At 37.0% G+C, this 17,361-nt stretch overlaps 1 protein-coding gene across 14 annotated transcripts in view; it reads right to left on the bottom strand.

Annotated features, from left to right (window-relative positions):
- Positions 1 to 17,361, bottom strand: part of CLOCK (clock circadian regulator) — a 119,276-nt gene that overhangs the window by 19,855 nt on the left and 82,060 nt on the right. For all 14 annotated transcript variants that reach the window (XM_019025458.4, XM_055385065.2, XM_055385061.2 and 11 more), the window contains 10 exons: positions 15,688 to 15,808; positions 11,132 to 11,245; positions 10,876 to 10,994; positions 8,196 to 8,278; positions 7,875 to 7,981; positions 5,651 to 5,798; positions 5,026 to 5,101; positions 2,056 to 2,197; positions 1,363 to 1,463; positions 747 to 836 (listed from right to left, as the gene is read on the bottom strand). In XM_019025458.4, coding sequence (XP_018881003.4) covers positions 747 to 836; positions 1,363 to 1,463; positions 2,056 to 2,197; positions 5,026 to 5,101; positions 5,651 to 5,798; positions 7,875 to 7,981; positions 8,196 to 8,278; positions 10,876 to 10,994; positions 11,132 to 11,245; positions 15,688 to 15,808 — 1,101 coding nt within the window. The remainder of the gene's footprint in view (positions 1 to 746; positions 837 to 1,362; positions 1,464 to 2,055; positions 2,198 to 5,025; positions 5,102 to 5,650; positions 5,799 to 7,874; positions 7,982 to 8,195; positions 8,279 to 10,875; positions 10,995 to 11,131; positions 11,246 to 15,687; positions 15,809 to 17,361) is intronic.

The following is a 17,361-nucleotide window of genomic DNA, read 5'->3' as shown; positions in this document are numbered from 1 at the left end:
CTTTCCACATTCAGGCCTCCTTCTGGACTTAGGCCAAGAAACAATTCTCCTAGAAAGTTTTCCTTCACTTCCTCAGGTTGCATTAAGGATTCACACAATCTGCTTACATATCAACTTACATACTTTCAGCACAGGCAATATAGCATGGTATTGTAGGCATCTGTCATTCCCTCTAGATGTAATGGTTTTTTAGTTCATATATTTGTACTGTCGGCATCTGCAATGCCTGTTACACACAAAGAACTCAATAAATATCAAAAGAATGAGTATACAAATTAAGTTACTCAATTCTTCCAATATTCATAGGAGGAACAAAATGAACAGCTACATTTCATCCTTAATATCTTTATGTCTACAGTGTTCCTCAATGAGGGAGTGTTATGGCATATTACGCAGGACAATTCTTTGTTGTGCAAGACTCTTATGCATCCTGAAAGATATTTAGTATTCCTGGACCATGCTCACTAAGGGCCAGTGATACCCCACAATCATTACAACAATCAAAAATGTCCCCAGATATCCTAAATGACCCCAGTTAAGATTCACTGCATCTGTAACTATAATTATATATGCGTGTGTGTGTGTGTGTGTGTGTGTGTGTGTGTGTGCGCGCTCCTATCTCAGCCTCCCAAGTAGCTGTGGCTACAGGTGCTTGCCAGCAAGCCTGGATTTTTAAAAAAATTACATTAGCTTAAAAGCAATTTATCATATTCAAATACGCAACTGAAACAAAAACCAAAAAATACCTGGGACATGCCTTGTGGAATTGGTAAATTTGTAGCTTGAGACATCACTGGCTGTGTTAACGATGAACCAACAGACTGGGAATTTATGGACTAGAGCAAAATAAAAAATAACACTGAAGTGATTCTCATTCCCATACATGAGTACTTCCAGCGGAAATATCAATATGATATTCGTATTAATAAACTTACCATTTGCCTCATACTTTTGTTAGCTGAATACAGCTATGTCTTCCCATCTATATTGGAAAGGCCTGTTCCCTATTTATCTTTTATTTTCCAAGGAACTTCCTACAGTACCTTGAACAAGCTCTCAATAAAAGTTGGCCAGACTTAAGACAATTGGTATTTGAACTTAGACATAAAACAGCTATCAATTTTGAGCTTTCCACAATTAAAAAAAAAAAAAAAACTGACATTTTACTTGAAAAATAATTAGAAGGACCAATACATATGACAACCACTTCACACAAAAAAAGGAAGTCTTAAGTAAGTGTCACATATCAGTAACTATTTTGATCTTTACAAAGAGGGGTAACAGATGAATTTCTGAAGATTTAGATCATTTTTCCCCTCTTAATAAATCTTTATTCAGAAGAATATCCACTAAAGAGCTTACCTGACTACTAAATGATGACCTTCTTTGCACCATCTTCTCATGAGCTGGTAAATGCTGCCTGGGCGGAGTGCTCGTATCCGTCGGGATCTTGGTTGGTGTTGCTGAAGTCAACAAAATCAGAAGAGCATTAGTACTTTATAAAATATAGTTTTTAAAGATTAATCTCAAAATGTATTTCAGTTAATAAAAATGGCTTTTGAATTATTTTTCCAAACCATTCAATGAAAGTGAAGTCCATGACAGATGATTCAATGTAGTTACTTCTATCTTTTTATGAGCACAAAGAAAATAGTTGAAATAGGAAAAATTTAAATACAAAAAGTCACTAATTTAATGACAATTATACAAGTCTTCAAAAAGAGAAGACAATAAAAAACTTTCAAAAAGCAAACCTAAGAACACTTACTGGCCTTACAGTAAAAAACACAATAGTTGCCTTTCTTTTTGAGGGATGATTAAAAACATCACCATCACCATTACCACCTACACATTTTAATAGGCTACTTGAAGAACTTAATTCTTTGCTAAAAGTGGGCAATGTCCCTTTAACTCACTGGAAAGGTTACTACTACATTTCAGAAATGTAAAAACTTATAATTTTAAAGAAGCGTTTGATGAGAAATGCTGATATAAGTAACTAAAAGTTTAGTTAGTTACTTTAAAGGAAGTCTGCTTTGAAGCAAGGGTACTCACAGGAAGGGTCTGAGACGGCCGTGTGAGATGATTTTCTTGAACTCCGAGAAGAGGCAGAAGGGGTTGGGCTGTGATCAAACCTTTCCAATGCTTCCTTGAGACTGACTGTGTTTATGCGATTATCTGACCCAGAATCTTGGCTCTATGGAGACAGAGTAAAATAAATGTTTTCTTGTGGTTCAGTTCAGAGATCTCAAATTCACAATACTGTTAACAACAACAAAAAAATCAGTTTTTGTCTATAACAAGGCAAAAGTACCTGTATGTACATACACATGTAAAGAAATGAAAATTTATGTGTTATAGCCAGAAAGTTTTGGCTTCATTTTCTATTTAAAGAAACAGAAGAAGAATGAAGTTGGAATCTCTTACACCATATACAAAAATTAACTCAAGACCAGGTGTGGTGGCTTACACCTGTAATCCCAGCACTTTGGGAAGCTGAAGCAGGCAGATCACCTGAGGTCAGGAGTTTGAGACCAGCCTGGCCAACAGGGTGAAACCCCGTCTCTACCAAAAATACAAAAATTAGCCAGGCATGATGGCAGATGCCCGTGATCCCAGCTACTCGGGCGGCTGAGGCAGGAGAATTCCCTGAACTGAGGAGGCGGAGGATGTAGTGAGCCGAGATCCTGCCACTGCATTCCAGCCTGGGCAAAAGAGCGAGACTCCATCTCAAAAAAAAAAAAAACATTAACTCAAAATGAATCACAGACCTAAATGTTAACAGCTAAAACTACATAACTCTTACAAGAAAACATAGGGGAGAAAGCCAGGTGAATGCCTGTGGTGCCAACTACCCAGGAAGCTGAGAAGAGAATTGCTTAAGCCCAGGAGCTAGAGTTTCATAGTTTCATACAGCGACACTAATCTTTCCCGTCACCAATGTTTCTTTCTCCATCAGCTCATTCTCATCAGTATATAAACATGCTGTTATTTCTCTCAACTTAAAAAAAAAAAGGCAAAAAATTCCTTTAAGCCCACTTTCCCTTCCTACCACTGCCCCATTTCTCTTCTCTTTGTAGCAAAACCCCTCCCTATTCACTGTCCCTAATTCCCCCATCCTGGAAAACTGTCTTTTAAACCAACTCTAATCATGCTTTCACCCACACTACTACTCCACAAAATCTGTTCTTATTGATCACCAATGAATTAAATCTTAAAGTTAATGCTCAGTTCTCAACACTCATCTAAAATTTAACTTATTTCAGCTGAATCTGATACAGCTGATCATTCACTCCTCACTGATACTCTTGTCTTCTAAGTAACTTCCTGGTTTTATTCCTAACTTACTAGCTATTACCCCCCTGTTGTTGATTCTTCCTTGTCTCCATCACCTCTTAATATTGGAGTGCTCCAAGATACACCCATCCCCTTGGTGATCCCATCAAAATTCACGATTTTGAAACCATCCACACATTGAAGTTTCTCAAAAATATCTCACAAGGACCTCGTCCCTAAACCCCAGGGGGATCATGATGCTGGCAGTAAATATGGTGGGAAAGTAGACATAGCTGGAGTGTATTTTGGAAACAGGGCTAATTTAGGATTTACTAGGATTGAATCTTTGCATAAGGGAAAAAGAAGGATAATTAATCTCTGTATTACTTCAGTTTTCATAATGGTCCCCTAATCAAGGAATCCTAGATTTTAAGAACTTTTCTCAGAAAATAATGTCTTCTACCAAAACATACTATGTCCTCTTCTTCTAAACATACAAAACCTCTTGGAAAAGTTCTTTCACGTGGGATCCATGAAAGCAGGGAAGTTGTTTGCATTATTCAGTGCTGTATTCTTAGCATCTAGATCCATGCCGGGTAGAAGGTACTTTATAACATTTGTTGAATGACTGAATGACATCTACCATATTGTCCCCTGGAATGCTGCCTATTTAACTCAAGTTTTATATAGATTTTTGACTCTTTTCATTCTACTTATTTTCTGCAGGTCCAAAAATACTGTGGTAGGCAATTTCTGACATGGCTCACAATTCCTGCCTCCTGATATTCATGCCCTTGCATAATCCTCCCATCTTGAGTGTGGGCTGGATCTACTGATTTCCTTATATAATGCATAGAATAGACAAAAGTGGTGAGGTATCAATCCTGTGATTAGGTTACAAAAGACTGTGACTTCCATCTTGCAGGTAGCTTCTCTCCCTGGCTCATCTTGCATGCTTGCTCTGATGGAAAAGGTCACCTGGAAAGGAACTGAGGATAGCCTTCAGCCAGCAAGAAACCAAGGCCCTCAGTCCAACTGCCCATGAGGAACTGAAGTGTGCCAGCAACCACTAAGTGAGGTGGAAACAGATGCCACCTCAGTTGAACTTTGAGATGACTGTGGCTCCCACCAACACCTTGATTACAGCCTCATGAAAGAATCTGAAGTAGAGGATCCAGCTAAACTGTGCCTGGACTCTTGACTCACCAAACTAGGAGATAATAAGTGTGTTGTTTTATATCACTAAATTTTGGAGTAAGTTGTTACACAGCTATAGATAACTAATATACTACACTTCTGACCTGATATAACAAAAAAGAAACCAGAGTTCCAATTCTGACTATAATTTCCCAGCCAGTGTCTTTAGGGAAGATTTTTTTTTCCCCCTCTTGAAACTCCAATTTCAGTATTTTCAAAGTGGGGATATTACCTACCCGATAAAAATATCTGATGTGTAAAAATTATATTTCATAATTCATATAAATAACCTAGCCAGAGACTAGTACATCACTGGGAATAAATGGTAGTTTTAATCTGAGATCAGACACGTCTCTCATCCAATTTTCTTTTTAGAGACAGGTGAGACTCTAAAATATTAAATTAAAAATAAGTAGTAAAGTATAATCACATCCCTGTTATAAGTGAGGAAATAAAGTATTTTTGAAAAATAGTTTTCCTATTAATTATTGAGTTTCATCTTTTATTGGGGAGAAATTAAAAATAATTTTTTTTTAATTATAAGAAACATACTTTGTCAGCAGCTGTCTCAGGAAGAGACTCTTCAATGCCAAGTTCTCGTCGTCTTTCAGCCCTAACTTCTGCATAACTACAAATGGAAAAAATAATCAGATTTTAGTGTTTGGTCATTCATTTAAAATACTGCACAGCTGTAACTATTCAGTGTTATGTGTCTCATCTGTTCATCTAGACTATTTGCTATGTGCTACACAAACCTAAAATATACCTATAATGTCTTAATTTAACTTGCATTTTTCTAGGTATCTTAAAGTTTCATACACTGCTGTAAACGATCCATAACCACACAATACTTAAATTAAGAAAAATAAATAAAGGAAGTGTATGCTTATCTACCTACAGTTTTCCTTTTACATGACTGACACTACTACATAAATGACAGTAACAACTTCTGCTGTAAAGCACAAAATTTATATCAAGCCTTATATATCTATATCATTCCTATATTATATTTATATATAATGCCTATAAGTAAATTTAATAGTATATTGAAAGGATCTATCAGCAATTGAGAAAAGAGCACTCTGTAGTTCTTTAACAACTTACGCATAAAAGTTACATTGCCAAAATCATCATAGGATGTTACAATAATTCAGAAATTCTCTAAAAGAATTATTACCTTACTACAGTGTGAGTACAAACAATAAACTCTGGCCTTGAATTCCACTGATGGTAAGTGATATAATAATGAGTCTGAAGCCAAATCCACTGTTGCCCCTTAGTCAGGAACCTGTAATAACATGATTTGCCTTTCCCATATTGCATTACTAAAAGGAAAATAGAGAAATATTTTTTCTTTAATTCATATTATATAAAGATTGTTTTTTAACCAAAAGCTATCATTTACATTTAAGTTTACACATACTATTATTTTTCTGGCCTTTTGATAACATATATGTCAATATGAAAATGTTATTCTTTAGAGCTAGTTTAAGGTCCCAAGCAATTATCAGATCTACAGTGCCCAATTCACAGCTAGTCACTGCTGATCTTACAATCTTTCCATACACAATTAATACTTAAGAATTCACACTGCTGACTTCCTCCTGCCTAGATATACAGAGGGTAATAACAATAAATAATCACCCCTGAGTTTTTTCTCCTAACTACTCTGGCAGGCACAGAATCTTTGAAGCATTTAATTTTAAACCTTAACTAACCAAAATCAAAGTAACTGAGTCTGAAGTAACTGAGTGCAGTAACTGCCAAAACATGCGCTGTGGATTTTAAGTTCTGAAGCGTTTTAACAGATATTAAACAAAAAAAATGGGTTTTGGGCCAGGTGTGGTGGCTCACGCCTGTAATCTCAGTACTTTGGGAAGCAGAGGTGGGAGGATCACTTGAGGTCAGGAGTTTGAGACCACCCTGGCTGACATAGTGAAACCCCATCTCTACTGAAAATACAAAAATTAGCCAGGCATGGTGGTATGTGCCTGTAATCCCAGCTACTCATGAGGCTGAGGCAAGAGAATCACTTGAATCCGGGAGGTGGAGGCTGCAGTGAGCTGAGACACGCCACTGCACTCCAGCCTGGGTGACAAAGCAGGACTCCATCCCCCCAAAAAAAAAAAAAAAAAAAGGGTTTGTAGTTAAATTAATTTGGGAAACTTTTTGTTAAATAGGTGTCTTCAGTTTTCTCAAAACCTAGAGTATGCTAATGCATGTGCAGATTCTCTGAGGGATTATGAAGTGTTTCCCCATCTTCCTTGACTATAAAGTCTTTTTTTATGGACCAACATTCGGTGGAACAAACCTTAGGAAATGCTAGTTAAGAATCTCTCAATCTGTCCCCCCACCCCCCAACCCCGCCGCCACCGCCTCTCACTCTCTAAGGAGGAAATCAAGGTCTACAAACAAACTTGCTGTCCAAAGTTACCCAGCTAGTTAATAGAGGTATCAGCTCTTTAGACAACATCATGGTGCTTAATACCCACATCTTTTGTGCTGAAATGACTTTACTCTGAAAATTTTCCATAGAGTTAATGCTATTATACAACGTGCTTCATTTTCATACAGAGAGGTTTATAACAGCAGCATAAAACGTCATGAAAAGGTCTAAAATATCTAGTTAGGCTTTAGTGAACACTCAAGATGGTAAGCATCTGGGAGGAGGATCAGAGAAGCAAATAAAACATATCATTAAGACAAACCTCATCATTAAAACAAACTTCTAAAATAAATACATGTGATAAAAAGAGTAGGCCTAGGCTCCAATCCTGTCTCTGCCACCAATGAGCTATGAAATTATGGGTGAATTACTTAGCCTTACTGTGTTCTCAGCTTACTCATGAAGATAATAATAGTATCTACCTTTTAGAACTGTGATGGAGAATAATGAAGATAATAGATGTAAAGTGTTTAGAACAGTGCCTGGCACAAAGGATGATAATGCTCCTGCTCTAACAACAATAATAAGCAGATAACACCAAGCACTTACTATGAGCTTTCTAAGACAGATTTTCCAGACATGTACCTAGCTCCTGAAAAGATTCACATGCCTCAAAATCAAAATTTAGGAAACAATACTCCAAAAGTTTGAAGTATTACGATTTTCAAAGGAATCTACTTCTCTTACTCCAGATATAGAGCTCACGTGCTTCAGAACAAGGTGTATTAGATGCAATATTATAAAATTCTACTTATTATAAAAATAGGAACAAGTTTAATTTAAACTTGATCTATGATTCCTACTACATTGGTTATATACATAAACCAAAATCTTTTAGCATATTTCAAAAATACGAAAATGATTATAAATCTGTGTCTTACTACCTATCATTTCAGGACAGGACTTCTGCTTATAAAAACCGTTATTATCACCAGAAATGTTAAAATCTACTTACAGTGCTCATGACATTTTGCCAAATTTTCTAGGTCATCCACATGATAGTAATCATAGCCTGATGTTCCCAGAACTTCAAATGGCAAATACCCTATTATGGGTGGTGCCCTAAATTACACAGAAAACAATCATTATTATAAGTTTTTCCATAATAAGAAATATTTCAACTAGAAATAAAATTGGGGGGGGGGGCTTTATTTTTCAAAAAACGGGAACAGGTTTCAAAGTCCTAATTTAAAAAAAAGTTTGCCCTTGATCCATTAATTTCAAGAATTATATAACATGACTATTACCTTTTCATGGAATTTAAAAATGGAATTACCTGTGATCTAGAAACAGAAACTTCCATTCTAAACTATGTCTAGATGTAAACTCTTCATTGGGTTCTTCAACAGTGCACATTTCCTACAAATAAATAATTAAAATTTATAAATACTTTGTGTCCTTAAGAATATTAAATATTGCTACATATAAAAATAAGTCATGGCCAGGTGCAGTGGCTCACACCTGTAATCCCAGCACTTTGGGAGGCGGAGGTGGGCAAATCACTTAGGTCGGGAGTTTGAGACCAGCCTGGCCAACATGGTGAAACCCGATTTCTACTAAAAATACAAAAAATAGCAGGGCACGGTGGCGGGCACCTGTAATCCCAGCTATTCGGCAGGCTGAGGCAGCAGAATCACTTGAACCCAGGAGGTGGAGATTAAATAAACAAATAAATAAATAAACAGTCATTACTAGATAACTTTTCCTAAACAAGTTAGTTGTTTCTATGTATGTATATATTTACCTATTTCTTTGTTTGACACAGGGTCTCACTCTGTCACTCAGCCTGAAGTACAGTGGTGTGATCTCAGTTCACTGCAGCCTCAACTGATCCTAGGCTCAAGCGATCCTCCTCCCTCAGCTTCCCAAGTAGCTGGGACTATAGGGATGCACCACCACGCCTGGCTAATTTTTGCATTTTTATCTGTAGAGGTGGGGGTCTATGTTGTCTAGGCTGGTCTTCAACTCCTGGGCTCAAGCAACCTGCCCACCACAGCCTCCCAAAGTGCTGGGATTCTAGGCATAAGCCAAAATGCAGGCCCTTCTAAACAAGTTAATATATTTTAATTTTCCAGTACTAAAGAATGTGGTAATAAATAACCTTTAGATGCAAGCTTTTGGGTGGGTACTTCTCACTCTACACATTTTCCATTCACACATGCCTATAAACGCTTATTCAAAATTCAGACCTCTCTCCTGAATTACAGTTCCATATTTCCAAATATCTGAATGTCCTCATACATCTCAAATTCAATATGTCCTAAAATAAACGAATTGCTTTACTCCTCACACCCAGTCACACAATTTTCCATATTATTCTATACATGCGTAGTGGCCAGTGTCTAGAAATCTGATAGTTAAAAAAACATACTCTTTCATTTTTACCTTTCATCATCTAAGTGGCCATTACTAAATCTTTTCCATTTCATCTAAGTATTTTAAAAATCAATTCTATCTCATCCATCTTGAGTGCATTGGTTTAGACCCCTGCCATCACTGATTTGCTACAGTGTTCACCAGTCTCCCTGTCCTTCAACTCATCTTCTCTTCTAGGGCCACAATTACCTTACCAATACTCAAATATTATACGACTTCCCTGCTAAAAAACCTTCAGTGGTTCCTTGTGCTAAACTCTCTTCAGCATGGAGAAATAAACAAGAAAGAAACAAATTTTATTTCTGGTTTCTGATTACTTTTCTAGCCTTACCTCCCACTATCTCTTCCCCTCCACACACTAACCCTAGACTCTAGTCATACTAAACAATGTATTCCATCCTGCCTCTGTGTCCCTGAATGACCTGCAGCACTCTGTAACAGTTGAGAGCTTGGGCTTTGAGAAAAAAACAATTATTAATTAATAGAATCAAGTCCCAGTTTCATCACTAATAGCTGAGACTTTGGGCAAGTAACTTAACTTCCCTAAGCCTCTGTTTCCTTATAATGTAAAATGAGGGATCGTAATGGCATCTAACTTATAGGGTTGTCATAAGAATTAATGAGATAATGCATATAAAATACACAGCATGTAGTAAGCACTCAAATGTTAACAACTATTATTTCATAAGATCAAAACAAACCAAGCAAGACTGGCTTAAGATCTTCTATTAATTCAGTACTTTGTCCTATACTATGATGTCCCCCCAAATTTATTTGAGACAGAGTCAGACTCTGTCTCAAAATAAAATGCAAACACAGTTCACTGCAGCCTCGACCTCCTGGGCTCAAATGATCCTCCCGCCTCAGCCTCCTGAGTAACTGAGACCACAGGTGTGTAACACCATGCCTGGCTAATTTTTTGTATTTTTTGTAGAGATGGGGTCTTGTCATGTTGCCCAGGCTGGTCTCAAACTACTGGGCTCAGGCAATCCTCTCGCCTTGCTCTCCCAAAGTGCTGGGATTACAGGCATGAGTCACCTTGCCTGGCCCCGCCGAAATTTTAAATCTTAGCCTGGCTGCCTCTTTCCAGTCAGTTTCTAGTGGTTGAACTCTTTCACTTTCCCACTTCCCTACTTGTCATCTGTTTGTTGGGTCCAGGAAATAAAAATAAAATACCTAATTTTACATTTGAAAAGGTAAGTTATATGTGGCAAAGAGCCACTTGTACATTTCAAATAAAAATTTAAAAGTGACCTTCTAAAAATAAAGATTCCAAAAACCTAGATTTTTGGACTTTCCCTTTTAATAGAGATAGTGAACAACACACAAAAGGATCCTAAAATCTTCCACAAAAGTAGGGCAATATTGATATATAATAATCACTGGTTAACTGCAAAGGATATATACTAAAAAATTAGTTATACAATTTAATGAGTGTCTTGATAACTCGTCGTTTCAAAAATATTATCATGCATATTTAATGACTCATAGCCATTCCACCTCAATGTCTGCAGGAAGTTTCAGGCAGTTCTCAGCATATGAACTGAAATCCCCTTTGGGAAATAAAATTAAAAACATACCTTGATGAACTGAGGTGTAGCTAACCTGACAGTAGCTACAAAACAAACTCTATCTTCATAAGATGGCCTATGTGTGCGTTGTATAGTTCCTTCAAAACCATTGTGTGCTGAAGAGGATACTAAAACAATAGGGAAATATGTATCATCAGTTATGCCAGCAAAACCTAATTGTTACTGATATTCAAACATCTATGTCTTTAAGAGCATAGAAAAATAACAAGTTAAAACACATTGTGAGAGAAGCATTTTAACTCACCACTGTTTAAAGATTTGAAATTTCCTATAAATTTTACATATTCATAGGTAGATGGCTCCTTTGGGTCTATTGTTCCTCGCAGCATATGACAACAGAATTCTAACTGATTTTTTGCTGAAATAAAGAGATTTTAAAAATCACATATTTGTGATATAAAACAATGATTGATATACCACACAAAATAAGATCATAAAAGTTGTGTAAGTTTACAACCATTATTTTCCCCAACAGAAGTCGTCAATGACATTTAGTTCATAAAAGTAGAGTACCTTCAGGAGAGGATATCACTTTGTCTTTAATAGAAAAAATAGATTTTCTGGTGCAAACAACTTAATGTTTCCCTATTTTTATCTACTCATCCTTGTCATTCTTTACTCACTTTCAAAGGAAAGTTTTGCTTCACATTCTAAAGCTAATTCTTCCATCTCTACCATTTATAGTCTTTCCTATTTTCTCTAGGACCCGGCCCACATCACTGTTCCTTATTCCTTTAGCATCTACACCTTTGGGTCCTTACTTTCTTCTTTTTTTTGAGACAGGGTCTTGATTTGTCACCCAGGCTGGAGTGCAGTGGCATGATCACTGCTCACTGTGGCATTGAACTCCTGGGCTCAAGTAAGCCCCCTGCCTCAGCCTCCCAAGTACCCAAGACTACAGGTGTGAGCCACCATGCCTGGCTAATTTTTAATTTTTTGTAGAAATGGGGTCTCACTATGTTGCCCAGGCTGGTTGCAAGCTTCTAGGCTCAAGTGATCCTCCTGCCTCAACCTCCCAAAGTGGTGGGATTATAGGCGAGAGCCACTGCACCTGGCCAAGGGTCCTTACTATCTACTTTTAAATTTGCTCACGTCTTCCATCTGAAACAAAGGAGTTTCGCTAATTATTTGGTATTATAGATCTCCTTCCTTTTCATTATGGGCTCCATCTTCCATATATTCATTTCCCTTAACTTCACACACTGACTTACACCTCTGCAGCAATTATTCTTCTCAAGATTACTAACATTTATATTGTTAAATTCAATGGTTTTTCATTTCCACTTCTTAAAAGTCATCCTTTGTCATTCCCACAGCATAAACTTACCTTCCTACCTTACTGACTATTCCTATCTCTTCTGCTAATCCATTTTCATACTAGGGGTTTTCACAAAGGTTCTTCTGATCCTAAATCTCTCTCTCCAACTCTAGCATTTTACGTGAGACAAAGTTACCTATCATTTGCTTTCAGGACATTCGAACTTGATTGTCCCATCAGTAACTTAAATTAAAAATATTTGAAAGTGAATTTATCTTTCTTTTAAGCTCCCTTCGTCTATGTATGCTTATTTCCCAAGTTAGAAACCATATCAATTTGGTCTCTTCTCTTCCCATCACAAGTCCCAAACCTAATCTGTCACCAAGACCTGCTACTTATTTCACCAAGGAAGCCTGCCAATTTAGTGCAGTTGCAAATTACCTTGCATCTAGGTAACCGAAATATGTATTCATTATGCCTCCACATTCTGCCACTCTGATTCAGTCTTGTCTATTACTCTTAGACTTGTAATTACTTTCATGGTATTATTTCCGCACTCAAGAACTAGTAACACCTTTCTTTGCTCACTACTTCAAGCTTATATTCTTCGGTTGTTATCATCATACATGGCTTTATCATCTAACCTCATCAGTTCAAAATCTATCTATCTTCAACCTTCCCCACTGATGATTCTTAGTCACTTGGTCACCTGAGCCTACCACATCAAGTCCTATTGAGTTTACACACTTAACAGTCATATACTTTCCTCTCCTTTTTTTTTTGAGACAAAGTCTCACTCTGTCACCCAGCCTGGACTACAGTGACATGATCTCAGCTCACTGCAACCTCTGCCTCCTGGGCTCAAGTGATCCTCCAGCTCAGCCTCTTGAATAGCAGGAACTACAGACATCTGCCACCACACCCCAGCCAATTTTTCTATTTCTCTTTATTGTATAGACGGTGTTTCACCATGTTGCCCATGCTGGTCTTGAACTCCTGGGCTCAAGCGATCTGCCTGCCTTGGCCTCCCAAAGTGCTGAGATTATAGGCGTGAACAACTGTGCTCAGCCCATCCTTACTTTTATTGCTAGGATTATATGGTTTTCCTTTTTGTCTCCAGTCTGGTCCTTTTCAAAATTTTCTACCTGAGTGATTTTTTTTATCTCCCAAACCAGATGACGAAAGTGGCAGCAACTTTTATAAGCAAGGTACTGCTGCTCTTTCTAGGCCAGAGATGCTGGTAAAAGATGCTTTCACTGCAATGAAGACCTGGACCTCCATGAGGCAGAACAGCTGTTACAGGAAAAGTAGTCATAGTTACTGTACCAGGCAGGATGGCCAGCTTGATCATCAGAATGGTCTGATCCATAAGATCTCTGGTTGTGTTTAACTGAACCCTAGGAATGAAACTGAGGAGTAACTCCATAAAGCTATCACTTGATTTGTATAGTAGGAAATCTGCAGGTCAGGTGAGCACAGCCTGAATTGAGCCACTATGATGAGAAATCCAGGGCTCTTATTCAGCTCTCAGACTCAGGGTCTCTTTATGAAGCAGAAGCCAGGTAAGCCTGGGGTAGGCAACCCACCGCTGCAAGTCTTCTTCCTAGCCTTCTCCAAATGAACTTTCCACTATTTACCTGATTTTGTTTTTCCTTTTTTTGCAGATAACAAAACTACCCAAATCTCCTTCACTGGCTCTCTACTCTGTAAAAAATAAAACTCAAATTCCTTAGCCCCTTTATAATTCTGTCCTTATTCTTTCTCTAGACACAAATTTTACCACCTGTACAACCTCAACTTCATTATGGCCAAAATGACCTACCGGATTTTCTAAGCAATTTTCTCTGTGTTTTAACTTGTGTTTATTCTTTTGGCATGAAACTTTCTTTTTTCTGGGGCAAGAACTCTTTTGTATATCACTTGTTTAACTAGGAGATCAGCAAGCCATTTAATTAAGACTTTTCTTAAGTATTCTTGCCATTTTCATTTCTGTTCTTGGAAGCAGAAGCCTAAGCTCTTTCTGCCAAAGGCTTTTATTTAGTTCTCCAGCCGACTTTATTCTTAGTAGGGTCTTCAAAGCAAACGCCTTCTCCTTTGTCTTCCTATTGCTATCTCCAAAGGGTTCCACCTTTCTTTTTTTTTTTTTTTTTTTGAGACAGAGTCTCGCTCTATCGCCCAGGCTGGAATGCAGTGGTGTGATCCTGACTCATTGCAAACTCAGCCTCCGGGGTTCAAGCAATTCTCCTACCTTAGTCTCCCAAGTAGCTGGGACTACAGGCATGCACCACCATGCTCAGCTAATTTTTGGTAGAGATGGGGTTTCGCCATGTTGGCCAGGCTGGTCTCAAACTCCTAGCCTCAAGTGGTCTGCCCACCTCAGCCTCCCAAAGTGCTGGGATTACAGGCATGAGCTACCGGGCCTGGCTGGCTTCCACCTTTCTAATTTTTCTCTCCTTGTTCTATGTATTTACCTCAAGCAATCCATTCCATCCATGGCTTCAAATACTAATTGTAGGTATCTATTATATACAGCCTAAATCTTTCTAAGTACCAGACTAGAGTGGCCTAATGGTCAATGTCATATAAACTTGGTTTTAAAACAAGGCTTGAAATGAATTCTCCAAGTCTAGTTTTTCTCAACTCTCACTGAAAGGCCATCCACTCTTACCAAAGTTATAGATACACACAAATTTGTGTGTGTGTGTGTGTGTGTGTGTGTGTGTGTATCTCAATTTTTAGACAGTATGCTACAGAATTTGAGGATTCAAATACAAAGAATCTTTAAGATAATGTCAGTATTAGCAGATGAGACACATTTAAAAATAATGAAAAAGGTGATTAAAGAAGGTATCTAATAGCTAATGGCGAAATGTACTGCTGTAACAATTCTGGATTTTATACAGGGTAATATATGAAGAAAATGAGGTACTCTGGTCAAATAAATTTGTCAATGGACCTAGTAGAAATGTCTGATTCTACCATAATATGTTGTGTATCTTGATGGTGAGAACTATTTTCACCATTGTTGATATTTTTATGATACAGCACAAGTACCTAGCAAATTAGATACATCTAACAAATGACTGTTTAATTGTTTAATAAAGTAGATAATTTATCTTTATATTTAATAATTTTAAAAGAAACATAGAAATTTTTTCCAGTTTGAGTGTCCAATTGGTTAACAATGGTGAAAATTAGAATGTTTAATTTTCCCTTATTAAATACAGTAAAGTTTTATTTATAAATTAATAACAATATATTGCCAGGTCTCACTTTTGCATAAAATACAGCTTTATGGCATAATGGGAGTCCAGGATTTATTATAACAAATAAGATGGGATTTCAATATACACTGAAATAGATTACAGATTTTTAATATGGTCACAATTTCATTTTATATATATTTTAATATTGAAAAAGGACCTAATAGGGCATATGGAGTAATGCTGTATTTAAAGAAGTCTGTATTTTTCATAAACTTGCAAAAGGATAGTGCTACTGAATATAACATTTGACTTTTTTGCTTAACAGCTACTACTTACATTTTAAATATTCTGGGGTTAATGAATCACTTTCCAGCAGATGAGTAGAGAGTATTTTATAAACCTCTGAATGTTCCCCTTCTGGGATAAAATTAAATATACTTTGATCCACAAGATCAGACTGAAAAGAAAATTGTTAAAAGTAAAATAACTTTAATGATTCAAGAGACAATTGCTTTAAAAGTACATAATCGCTATTAAACACAGCAGTTAACTTTCAATTATCTGTGAAAACCAACAAATGTCAAGTTATAGACCAAATCTCAAAAAACAAGATTGAGATGATACTAACGTCATCCAATCCATGACCAATATGACCTTGAAAGCCTGATAAATTATTTGCAAAGCTGTGTTTCACCAAAATGTTCTGAACATTTCAAAATACAACGGGACCAAGAGAGTTAATAAGAAAAATCTCTGGCGACAAGTCACAGCCTTACCATATACTCAAACCTATGGTAAACAATGGTGGTATATCCTACTATAAAGGACTATGCACAAGCTAAATAAAGAGGAGATTTTGTTTTGGTGTGATTTCAATTGTCCAATGTGTCCTTTATTTCATCTTTTCCTGGCATTTATCCTGCATCCCATTGTACAAAAGCCTTGTGTTTAGTTATCCCCCCTCAAAAGGACAACTAATATGTTAAGCATTAGAATTCTTGTTAATACACAGCTTTAATCGTGATTAATCAATAGCAATTTGACAAACATCAGGTTGGCTACAATGTGCCACGGCTGTGGAATCAAAGATGAATAAGATAGTTCCTATACTTAAGTACCACTGATAACAAAACTTCCATGACTTTACATTTGCTACTACGCATTCTACCTGGTTTCCTGCGTTTCAAACTGCTCTGTGGAATCCTAGGGATGCTGAGACAGTATCTCAAGGCCTGTAAAGGTAGGACTAGAGGGTGGGGAAGTAAAAAGGAGCTGAGAAGCAGGGCCCAGGGTCCTGCCCCTGCATTAAACTAAAGCAGTTATACTTTTTGTTTTTATTTTATGCATCTGTGAAGATTTTGTTTGAAGAGCTCCACTGCTTAAAAACAAAAAAAACAACAACAACAAACAGAGGCAGTAAGAATGGCGAGAGGGGAGAAAGGGGTGTTGTATTAGGTTGGTGCCATACTTTTAATAACAAAAACCGCAATCACTTTTGCACCAACCTAATACTATTCTTCATATAGGCCACACATTCCCATCATTTCTTCTGTCTTTTCTCCAGCCATGAAGTGAGATGACCTTCCCCCCTCTCTACATATCTGTATCTTTCCCCTTTCAAAGACCAGTTCAAATTACTTCTTTCAAGAAAGCATTCCCTTAACACCATAATCCACATTAAAAATAAAATTATTTTATTATTTATTACTTGTATTATTCATTTCCCATTTAGCAGAATTCAGCCAACCATGGATCAAAACTATTCTGGAAAAACAAACAAAAAACAGATGGTTTTGTCTGTACTGAATACGTGCATTTTTCTAATCATTCCCTAAACACTATAGTATAACACATATTTACATTGTATTAGTTATTATAAATAATCTAGAAATGATTTAATGTATGTAAATGGGAAGATGTGTGTAAGTTACATGTAAATACAACACCATTTTATCTATGCGGCTTGATGATCCATGGATTTTGGTATCTGCAGCGGGTCCTGGAACCAAC

This window comes from Gorilla gorilla, chromosome 3, assembly GCF_029281585.2.
Source record: "Gorilla gorilla gorilla isolate KB3781 chromosome 3, NHGRI_mGorGor1-v2.1_pri, whole genome shotgun sequence".
Classification (NCBI taxonomy): Eukaryota; Metazoa; Chordata; class Mammalia; order Primates; family Hominidae; genus Gorilla; species Gorilla gorilla.
Note: the sequence above shows the minus strand (reverse complement) of the source record. Positions and strands in the feature narration are given on the sequence as shown.